The sequence below is a fragment of the Bombus vosnesenskii genome, unplaced genomic scaffold, assembly GCF_011952255.1.
Source record: "Bombus vosnesenskii isolate JDL3184/JDL3185 unplaced genomic scaffold, Bvos_JDL3184-5_v1.1 scf7180000013294, whole genome shotgun sequence".
Lineage (NCBI taxonomy): Eukaryota > Metazoa > Arthropoda > Insecta > Hymenoptera > Apidae > Bombus > Bombus vosnesenskii.
This window is the reverse complement of record NW_022882945.1, coordinates 3,986,052-3,998,575: the sequence shown is the minus strand read 5'-3', so window position 1 is coordinate 3,998,575 and position 12,524 is coordinate 3,986,052. Positions and strand designations below refer to the sequence as shown.

The 12,524-nt window shown below is 35.2% G+C and overlaps 1 protein-coding gene across 3 annotated transcripts in view; it reads right to left on the bottom strand.

The window, feature by feature from the left end:
- LOC117232940 (furin-like protease 2) overlaps positions 1-12,524 on the bottom strand; it is a 412,456-nt gene that overhangs the window by 23,024 nt on the left and 376,908 nt on the right. For all 3 annotated transcript variants that reach the window (XM_033492739.1, XM_033492741.1, XM_033492742.1), the window contains one exon: positions 2,464-2,568. In XM_033492739.1, coding sequence (XP_033348630.1) covers positions 2,464-2,568 — 105 coding nt within the window. The remainder of the gene's footprint in view (positions 1-2,463; positions 2,569-12,524) is intronic.

The window sequence follows — 12,524 nt, the reverse complement described above, 5'->3', positions numbered from 1 at the left end:
TTGGTTTGAATAAATTGGGGGATAAAACAGTTTGGATAATTGGTTGGTTTATGCAACGATACGCCGCAGCAATTTTCGGTACGGTACAAGTCAAATTAATGAACACGGCTGATTTTTATTTGAAATCCGATCAATACACGATTATACTGAAACAATCGTGTATTAATCAGGTTAATGAATGACTGTGAGATTGATTTTACATAGTTGATAAGGTAGATAACTGAGCTGTGTTTTAGAGAAACGGTGCATAAAATAAAGTAACGAATTGAATGAATTGTATTGGAAACAGTAGTTCATTTAATACTAACTATTTGAGATTTCTAATCTAACCTTGCTATGGCGTTATAATTCCTATAAATTTCTAGTTTTCAGTAAATCATTGGCGTACCACGTAAGTACTGTTGATAGGTAATACTAATCTAGACATAACACGCCATCTTAATCTTACATGACGGCTGAGTAAATGCTACGTATGTATGTATGTATATACAGTAAGATCCTAGGTAAGGACGTTACAGTGTTTAGATAGTACAATTGCTATGTGTAACTGTTTGTTGTAAAAGCTGCTTTCCTACATTCCATCGTTGCTTGAACAATACAATCCATTTTTTATACACTTTATTGGGAAACATAATCTGGTTTTACAAACTTTGATGAATTAAAATATATAATATTACTTTTATAAATTTAGATACTCTAGATATATAAATTTTTTAATAGCTGATTAGTCACTTCTGATAATGTGACAAAAAAGACAAAATGTCCTGAATAAGAGTTGGTATTAAATCAACCAATTACAATGGTCGTTTTTAATTCATGTATATCTGAACATCATCACATTTGAATTTTGGAAGATTTTAAAAATTCGTCGAATTAGATGGTTATTTAAAGAAAAATCAATAAGAGAATATAAAAATGTAAGGAAATATAGGACAGAGTGTTTCGAACAATTTAAGATATTCAAAATGTTTGCAAGTACATTTTTAAACAAAGATATTCTACCAAATATATTTTTCACGTTATTAATTATTTTTATCTTTCACTAAAAATAAAGAATGATCTCCACACAGATAACTCCTTTTTCAAAGTCAAACATCCTTTTTCACTCTATAAACCAACTTAAGACTGATTATCTTCGAGAAATCTATTTCTCTTTCGTCTGTTCATAAATAAAAAAGAAAAAAAAAATACTTTCCATTAACAACACAATCGGTTTGGATATCAATCGAATGAACGAGAAATCCCGATTAATCGCTCCTCGAGATATCCTTCAGTTATTTCATCCATTCGATGATTGTTTCTACAGCTTCGTCATAAATACACATTACTGTGTGCTGTAATGGTTCCGTATTTGTGGAATAAACCTTTTCAGCAGCGTTTCATCTCGCATCGAAGTGCTTCATCGGCGAGAAAAAGACAATGGCTGCAGCTGAAAAGATGGTGCAAGCACAATATTATCTCTAGAAACAGCGCGATATTCCACCGTGTTTTTGCTAGCTGAAAAGAGAACGGGAACACTGTCGACGATCTGAGACGGTCATCCGATGGCCACTTCTCTGTTTTAATGCTACGTTCCATGCTTAAGACTTCTCCCTGCCTTTTTATAACTTTTTACCGTGATAAGTATTATGGGTTGGTTACGATGTAGCGAGTTACTATTAGAAGAGTTCGGTATGAAACCGACTGGATAATCAAGAGATTTCAATTGAAAAATCGCAAAATTACTCATACCTGAAATATTACCATTTAAGAACAACATTTTCTGTTTTCGATGTACGATTATTAGTTTGGAGGTTTTTATGCGTGTATGATAAATTTAAAGGAACAAAAATTCGCAGAATGCGTATAACGTACAAAAATATATAACATCTGAAGAATATAATATTAGGTCGTCCGAAAAGTTTCTTTCGTTTTATAAGGAAATAATGGATGCATAATATTTTCCGTTTTATATTATTTTATCGAATTACGTATGATCTATTTTGTTCTATCAAAATAAAGATCACAACGTTCGACAGATTAGGTTTCATGTTTGTATAAAAATGCGTTGGTATAAAAGACGTGTGTGTAAAAGAAAGACACTTTTCGGACAACCTAATATAAGATATCATATATTACAACGTAACAAGTGTCAACAAAGTTTTCACGATATTTTCATAAGTTGTTTAAATCGCTTCTTTCATTCGCAAGATAAACCAGGTAAACACCATCGCCAAGAGATGAAACAACTTTCAACTTCGGAAAAAAACAGCAGGGTATTATTTAACGTCGAAGAATATTACCATTTGAATTACGCTGGCAGAAAATTAGAATGCCAAGATAAACAATGCGCCAGGCACGATGACAGACGCCGTGAAATTACGCTGCTTCTACATATTTCGCACCTGTACCCGTGTTAGTTGTTCAAGTTTGATGAGTAGCCGCCTTTACCATTTCTGACATGCCAAAGATGGAATCACTTACCCTCGGTTCATCCCTTAGAGTCTTGTGATGCGATTCGCTGCTGGAGAGGGATCTCCTGTGAAGTCGTTTGTCAGCGAACAGGAAGTATTCCTTCAGTGCTCCAATCTAAGAACAAACAGAACCAGCCTGTGTTAGTTTCGTGGTTGTTTCAAGCATTAACAAGTTTTGCATAATTATTCTAATTTCTAATGGTAACGTACAGTGACTGCAAAAAATATTGACGCATATCCTTCCTTTTTAATGAAGTCTCGCAATCATGTATAGCAATTTGTATTTACTCGTTTCTATCAACAAACATAAAGCTTTTGTTTCGTTCTTGAATTACTAGGATAACAGACAATTCTCCTGAATTCAAATAAAAATCACATCCTTTTCATCCCTATACCCATTCATGGCTACCAGCTTGAAAATTGAAACGACAATTTCTCGGAAAATGTACTTTCCAAAGTGCTCATCGCGTTTCTTAATGGATCCTAATGGTACATTTAAAGGATCTTGAGGTTTATTTGCAATTTCCGGGTAGTATGGACTGAAGAGTATCATTGAGAGTGAGGGGAAAGAGCACTTTAAAAGGTATAGCCGTTCACTTTTCACCGGTTGCTTGATAACTCGATATTATTGACCGCTACTACGGGACCAAAGACAATAATGAAAATGTCTTCTTTCAACATTCGTGTATTCTAGCGGTTGTCAAACTATGCCATGATGACAGATATACATACATATATAATTTATCAGAAATTCTGACAAAATATTTGAATAACGAGAATGTTCATCAGGAGAGTTTTATTCATGGTAAATCATCGGATAAATAATTCAAAGTCAATTCTTTCCTTAATTTGCATGTTCGTCCAGTAAAGAGTAATTTTTTGACTTATTATAATTTTTTCGAGTTTAATATAAGCAAACTATAAATTCCTTTTTTCCGCAACTAGATAATACTTTGCGTGTTATGGATTTATGTGAAAACCGTCAGCAGTTAAGTTCAGACGCTGACGAAGTTTTTCTGAAAATGATATTGCGTGTTGCTGCACATCCGCACACTATTGTAAGTTATCCATCAATATTCTGTCAAGGTTCACTACACTCCATCGACTTCGTTTCGAGATTTGTTATCTTCAAATAACAAAACTATACTTCTATCATAAATTTAAAAACAATCACTCGGTAGAGATACAAAATTCTAATAATGAGTTGAATTATTAAACATATTTTTTAACCATTATACTATTAATCCTAATTTAAATGTTATCACTTCCATTCTTTGTTCCATATTTTAAAACGAAATAAATAAAATATTAGTTTCTAATGTTCCGAAAATAAATTCAATATTAAAAGATTTCGACTTCAAACAGAAGATTTCCTTTATCTTACTATTTTTCCTGAAATAACAGTCTCTTTCCTATTTCCTGCACGCCTAACTTAAAAACTTCGAATATTATATAAATTCCTATGTTTACTACTAAAACTAAAACTATACTATTTTCTTACTGTCAAATGTTAACTTAAAAAAGTTAACTTACAAAAGAAACAACAAAACCTTTTACGCCAAGTATACCACAGTTTCTCTCAGTGTTCACACAAAACACATGAAAGACACTGTTTCCGAGGGTAACCAGCGATCGCCAGCGGAAGATCAGAACTGTCGGACTGTCAAAGATCGCCAGAAAAATATAATAGTATTGGCATCTATCAAAGAATCTTCGGACAGTTCGCGATCTGTTCGTTGCTTATCCGACAAAATTTGACGTGCCCTTCTTTTCGATGGTTTCGCGAACTTGTCGTATATTGAGCACAGTAGTGATGGGATCAAATTCAATATTTACTTGCAAATCCAAACCAAATCCAATATACATATATCAATATATAATTCATTAATAATCTCATTATTATAACTCATTGTACTTAGCAAACGTAATAGAATCTTAATAGTATTATCGTATTTTCAAATTTCTGAATTCTTGTACGTTAAAACCATTAACATTTTCAAATTTTTACTTTTAGCTATTTTTTATTAAAAAATTTCTTATTAGATATCATCAATTTTTAAATTGAAATCAAGAAACCCAGTCAATTATAACAATACCTACAATATGTTTCATATTGTTCGAATATAATGTGGAATAATTTTTGAAGGTACTTTCAATGTATCTACTTGAAGCCATCACTAGAGATTTCGACAGTGTTTGAAGAATTCTTGGCCAGTTTCAGGGCGAAGTCATTAAGGTTTTTCTAGCAAGTCTCAATCGATCCGCGGCTGGACGAGAATAAAAATGTCGAGAAGCATTGGCGTAGCGTGCACAGGACCAAGTTGTTGGCTTGATTTCCCAACGTGCACGGAAATCCATTTCACGAGAGAGCAGAGAAACGGCTTTGAGAAACGCCGATATTGTTTTCTAGTCGGTCTGCGCGCTGATTTAAGACGCTTCGGTGCCAGGCTTTCGTCGGATCTGCGGATCCTAGAGGGATTCTTAACGGCGACTCGCGTTGCTCCTGTGACCGACTACGCTTCCACGATCGAGTAATTTCGAAAGGATATTCCACTGAACCAATGGAGCATTCATGAAAGGGTGGAAAGAACGAAGAAGGGAGGATGGAAGTTTTTCTATAGATAGTGAACGTTATAATCGATTTGATTGAATATTTCGAGATAATTGATCCAATTATAAGTTGACTTACAAATTATTTTTTGAACATTTCAATAAAAATACATCCGATAGTGAAAATGAACAACCGCGCATTAGCAATTAATTACGAAACAACCAAACTTACTTAACAAGGAGGTGGTAAGAACTATGAAATCTTGCATGAGTTGCTTATGCATTCGATGTTTTAAGTTGATAGTAAAACAGTTCCGAAAGGATTTGGACGAACGGTCCTTTGTTTCCGAGAAATTAATCAAGAAATTATATTCTTGGTGCAGCAATTTCTTATGTTTTAAATATTCTTACTACAATTTTCATTTGCAAAATTGTAAGAATACGCAGGAATACTATAATAAACAAAAATAATCAAAAATGTACCAAAATAAATTGCAAGATTTTAATATTAAGAAAAACGTAATATTAATATTGAAAGAATTTATTGAAAATAAAGACACTCAAATCCTTTTGGGACTGCTTTATTATCAATTTAAAGTATCACACGCACATACAGTCAACTTGTTCGAGATTTCATAATTCTCACCATCTCCTGTAAGATGAAGCACACTGTTAAAGATTCAGATTTCTAGTAGATTTAAAATAAATTCCTTAGAAATCCAAAGAAATTCATATAACGTCTTCAAATAATTCTAAACTCAAATTATCATAAAATTTATGGCAAATAATTTGTTTAAAGGTAGTTCTACAGTAAGTGATAGATATTAAAATCACACAAACTCTAGCGTCGTATTCGAGAAACCCAAATCTGTTACCTTTAAAGAAATGCATAAATCGATAAATAAATATGTATGTACGTTGTACATTTTGCGCTAGTAGTTAAGGTCCACGTGGCGCTAGTGTCGCGTCAGCCGATCCTCATAGCATTTCTGTTATCAACTTGTCCAAGTAGATCATCATTAATAATTGTCATTCGTTTAGTCATCTTCGTTTCAGGGTTCTCAGTTCACCTACGAACTTCTCGGAAGTCACGTAACCGCGATCTTCTGACGGCCAGACTTACGTGTACGGTACTTAACGGAAATTCCGTTGCCGAACCTAACCCGCAAGCCTTAAACTCGGGGGCTTCTGTGGTGCTCATGTTACCTTAATTCGCCGTTGTCCAAGGACGATAGTGGAAGCAAAGCCTCGACGAAGGACGTCCGTTAACCAGCAAACCGATGACCCACGGTATGCGGAGGTTATCGTAAGGCATTCTTGCTTGGTTTGATTTAGTGGCTTCCCTTTAGTTGCTGTGGTAACTTAATCGTTATCTGCTACACTGCCTATATTCGGCCCATGCTGCGCTTGTACTCGTTCACCACGTACTGTGACCTTCTCTCTGTATGTACACGACCATGCAATCCCTGTTTCAGCGTCCAGTGATAAATCACCTGCGCACTTGCTACGTCTATCCACTTTTCATACCATCCGGTCGCTATTTTTGAATTTTGACTTGGTAGATTTTTATGGGATCTTTCGATGTCTAATTCTACGTCTCGCGCGATATCTCCTAAACGTGTTCGAATGGGGTGGTCGAAAATGAATTAACCTAATCTAAACTGTTGGAAGTTTACGATCTAATTAGTGTTAAGAATTAAAAATTCCCAACTCGTGTGGCGGCACTCAACAGCAAATACCCCACCACTCGACACTAACTAGTGTCGGCCGACGGCAGCGCAATGGTTAGCGCCTTAGATTACGAACGTTCGGAACCCGGGTTCAAATCCCGACGATTGGAGTCCGATTTTTCTTCTACGCATCAAAAACGGAAGAAAATCAGCAGTACCCCATCAGCGACATCTACAGCCAGCATCTACAATCATCACGGACAACACTTACACCTCATTCGCAACAAGAAATTACAATTAATGACATTAGTGATTTGACAAGCGACGAGTTCCACAATTTTGTATCAAATATGATAATCGGATAACTCGTAGTTTATAAAATTTCATTCGTTTTATTGCCAAACTTGTTTCAACATATGTAGACAAATTTTGGCTGTTTAGGCATTTGTGACTTGTGACTTTTAAAATATCGCTAATAATATTAGTTCAATCGAGCAAGATGACTCATGTGGTAGAATATAGGTTTGATCTTGTACATGGGTAAAACAGGAACTTCGTCATCGGCTAACATCGAACGCAAAACCGCAAAAGCTCTACGATCACCGATTTCTCTGTCCGCGATGCTGAACACGTAGCAGCGATATCGTGGCCTCACCCTCTCCGCCAAACCGGATATAGGCAACGGATACCGTGGCAGCCGCGTTTCTGCTACCTTGCAATGTGGTTTGATACATCCAGAAACGAGAATCGAGAGCTGACCAACGAGAAGCGAACCACGCCGCTTCATCGGTGAACCATCCAGCCGACTTTCTCTTTTGTTTAAGAATTGTCTAACAATCTAATTCTGATAACACCATTCCCTCGAATGTACCCTTCATTCCATTCTTTCCAAGAAGATTTCGTTAGTGTCGAACTCTGTAAAGTAATTCTACTGATAAATAAATAGATGATATTTTTTTGTTTAAATTTTTGTAGAAATTTAGTAAATTTAGTTGCTTCACTTAATTGATGCTTTCGTTCCGTTATTATCATAGAGAAATTATCATTAGTTTTGCATATATTAGCGAGCATATATTTTATTGCATATGTAAAAGCATATATTTTGTTAATTTTTATCGGCACTCGAAACTAATTTAGAGGAATTCACCATCCGTTGAAACCTTGAACGACAATAATTCTATCGTCTGTAGGTATCTCTGTCCCCAAAAAAAAAAAAGAAACGCAGTGATAGTGAAGAATAGTTAGGAAATGAAAGCAGGGCCGTTTGTGTATTTTTTTCTTTTTTTTTTTGTTCACAGTTGTCGATCCATAAAAGCGATGGCAGTAACAATGGGCGCAATGAGCGACGGACCTTAACTGGCTGCGGCATTGTTGTTTCGCGGAGGCACTCGTGATAGGTCACTTCTGTCGATACGAAATCCACGGGCGAAGCGCATTCAGTAAAAGTAAAAATATCAACGCGACATATTGTATACCCATATACGGTGTCCCACTAACCGTGGTGCAATCGATAAGGAGGCGACTCTATGTGAAAAAGTAAATCGAAAACGTAGAATAACATTTTTTTCATAGCGCGCTTTGCTTCCTTATTCTACGTTTCTAACTTATCTTCACACGCAGACTAAACTCATGTCGATTATAGCTGTTCAGTTTGCGATTAACCAAGTTCAAGTATACTTGACAAATTTACAAACTCGGTTTTCTCGAAGCGTCGCACAATACGACATACAGTGGACAAAAATCGAAATAATCATTGTTCGATTTTGTCTTATCAACAGTGATATCATCAGTTCGTACGTAATGTGGATGTAAATAATAATTCCCCCAAGATAGACAGAGGATTGGTAAAAATCGTTTGTACATCAGAACCTAATTACTAGAAAATTATCTCACTTATTTATTGTACATTTTGCTCGTCAGTTCTTGTCAGATGGTGCTTGTTACACCTTAGGTATGGAGAATTTGAGCAAAGATATGTAATATTTTGATTTCCAATTAAAAAATTTCTTTCATTGTTTAAGGATCAATTTAAAAAGAAAGCTGTTCAAATTATTCTGTAATTTTCATCGTTCTCTATCAGGAAGATTATTATATTACAATGCTATTTAGATTACTTTTTGTTATAAACTGCTACACTGGATATTTCTTATTTTTTTAGTGAAATCCATTCGTAATCGTGACTTGATTGAAGAGTGGACGTCTAATCGCACTTATTCCAGAAAATTTTTGAAGTTACACAAAAACTCTGTTCTTTACTGAATGTCAGCGCGATATCTGACAAAACGGAAGGGAGGATAAACGATTTCTGCATGACATTTACGAAACGATGGAAAGATTGTTGCTGGCACCGGCATTATTTATTTAAACGTCACCGTGTGTGGCTAGAGAAAGAAAGAAATATCCAAGATAATTCAACTGAGCCAGCGGGTAAAGGAAATCCTAACAAAAATCTCATAAACAGATTTTTACACGCATCGGATCTCCTGATATCAAGTTTCAGGAAAACCGCACGTTATATGCATTTTTTTATCTTTGTTTCAAATCCTCGTTCAAATGCTGCATTGCGCGTAATATGGAAAAATTTTACTCTACATTTTCGATTTGTTTTTCCCCATGGAAACGCCCCTTTGCCAGTTCTATCATGATTACTTGGACACTCTGTACATCGACGGCCATCGTTTCAAATGGAAGGGGCGAACGATATTCAACGCACTTTTCAAACGTTTCCCAGGAATATGAATTCGCTTTTTTCCGCCCTCTTTTTTTTGAGGAAAGGGTGGTTTTCCCTTTTGATACTTTTGTTTTTTTTTTTCATGCATCGTGTCTCGTTGTGATATTGATCCTGATCGACGCACGTTGCTCTGGCTTTGAAAACGCGGGTGTATTTAATTGTTCGAAAGCGGATCTTGCGCGGTTTTATACTGACCACTTTGCGTTATTCTTTTACTGCGTCGCTGCCACAGTTTTTAGTCGTCAATTGGCACAGTTTACTGCGGTGATCGTGTCCGTGGAAGTAGTTTCCAGAGTTCAGAATTTTTTACGATATTGGTAGTACTTTCTTTTTTGTAGTTAAAATTCCCGGAGGAATTGTTTTTTCATTGTGAAATTTATTATACTCTGATCTAATTAACTAGTATATAGATACAGTAACGTACAAATATCTTTTGTAGCAACAGTATTCGTTAATAATTATTTTCTATCGTTAATAATTATCGATATTGTTTTCTTCGAGCGTTTTGTATAGTGCTTGACGAAACGTGCAACAACATTCGCGAACGGTATTTAGCTTGAATTACCCCTTTACACATACTAAGATGCGCTCGTAGCGTGTATTAATTTGCTTATGGCCGTGGCATGCCATAACGTCATCGACGTTAATAAGCGGCACGAAAAATGCATTAACTCGTTACAAAGTAATCCGACGTCTTTGCACCGTGTTAACGCTATAAGTATCGTTACTTTTATCGTTGCCTCAGCTCTACTCTGCCATCTTCTAACGAACATGAATGAACGAGATCATCTTACCCTGTCAATTACATTGATAATCTGGTTATTATTAACGGAGGAAACTGGTGGCCGTACATGTGCGATAATCCACGGTTCAGAGAAGGGATTGAATCACGATGTGCCACTGAAGAACCGAATTCGATCTTCTTCATTTTCCAACGTTTTTAAAGGAAGTTTGCTTTTTAAATTTACGAAGCTTTCGCCTTTTAACATGTAAGAAACCAAACCGCCGATCAATTCAACTTCCTATTCGTTTCTTAATTTCATTATTTAAGTATATGATTGATATTTCATTCTCAAGAAACAAATACTCACTTCCATAAGTTCATTCAACTTTCAATTATGTCATTGTTGCAATAAATGATTTAAAGTGGGATCTCAGACAGTTATTGTTTACGGCAAAGTAGATCTATTAGACGTCTGTAACTTGTATTTTTACGATAAGTTAAGCACATTGGAGCCTATTTATTACACTGATAGCTCTATATTGTGTAGAATATGATCGTGTCAGAGTTCTTGAAAGTTGCACGTCTTGAATCGATGCTGAACACAGGTTTACACTCGGGATTACGTCAAAGTAGAATTTGATATACGAAGGACAGCTCTTATCTGGGTTATTCTGGTACTTTAGTTCTCTCATTGTAACGTAAGAAGCAATAAGAAATTAACGATTAATCTCATTCCACGAAGTTTCACAATATAGTGTAACTGTGTCACGACATTTTTGTTTCGTCATGATAAAACGCAAGGAAAATCCATCGTCTTATCTATTCACTGCTTTTTCTTCTTTTTCTTTTTCTTCCTCTTCTTTTTCTTCTTTTTCTTATACGATATTAAATTTTAAGTAAGAATGAACGTGAAGCGATCCAATAAATAGAATAAGTAGCCAATTCAACGAAATAAAGAAAAAAAAAAAGAGTAAATAGGAGGAAAAAGAAGAAACATTCAAAGGAATCAATCGTCCGCGCCATAAAAGTACATCCGTTTAGACCCAGACTCGAAACGAAAGCCCCCATTTTATTCGATAATCCGTTTGCACTGCTTAAGTATCAGTATATTGAACCCCTGTATCGAGAACAGTCATTTCATGCGATTCGTAAGAGAAAAATTAGATATACAATATATACAGCAATTAAGAAATTTACTTTATTTTATAGTTCCTTAGTAAAAAGTAAAATTGCGAGACGTCAATTACAATAGCAGAAAGTTCATTAATTACTAAAATGTTACACACGTACGCGTTAATACATAAAACATGTATGTAGCTTGAAATATGTGATACTATTTTATTTAATTTAATACGTAATTTAAATTGAACATTTTTAAACATATAAAACGAAATGTAACTCTAAAAGTAAAAATAAAAATCGATGTCTTCCTAAAATTTACATTAAAACGATTCAATAACATTCTTCCAATTAGGAAAACAACCAATTCACCTATTACGATTTTAAGATGAATTCCCTCTATCGTTCACCAGCCGAACGATCTAATTTCTAATAAAGGGTAGGGACGCGATCGAGCACACAGCAAAAACCATCGAACCATGAACATTTCTTTTCCCTGTCTCTTCTTTTCCGTACGACCAACGAACAAGTAGAAAATATCGACCCTGAAACGAGACTGGACCAAATAAGCTGACGATGAGCCCTGTTTCGAATCAGCGAAGTCCAAACCACACGAAGAGACCAGATAAGCAGCCGGGAAGGGAGACGGTTGGAAACGGCAGGAAGGAGCGCTAAAATTCCAGAGAAAAGTGGAAACGGAGGAAATTGCGGTTTGGAATTCTGACTGTTAGACGAGATTTTGTGCTACTTTCGCCGCGATGCTTTGCTATTTAACGCTGTATAACATGAAAAAAATCGAGAAATCGACGAAATCAGAGAACCACGAATATCCTTTAACCTTCCAGATAAGAAGATACTTTGCACCGCGCAGAAGACAATTTTTTCTTTTTTAAAGTAGATATTCGAACACTCGTAGACGTCTTTTATGAATACCTATATTATGTACGTTATAGGAAACATTTGGAAACACATAGTAGCGTTACGAAATTCGACTATCATGATTATGTATATTAATAAATAAAATTTGAAATCAAACTAAAATGTAGAAATTACAAGATATTTAGTGGAAACAATATATTTCGCAGAGATCAGAAAAGTATCGAAGCGGTCGATTAACCATTATATTATTAAACTTAAATATTCAGTGGGACCATGTTTAACACTTATTACATGCTTGAGATGACTATTCAATGTTTATACTAATTTTTTGCTAGATATATGTTTGCAATAAACGTCTTGTAATTTCAACATACATTTTCAGATTGGTTTCAAATTAA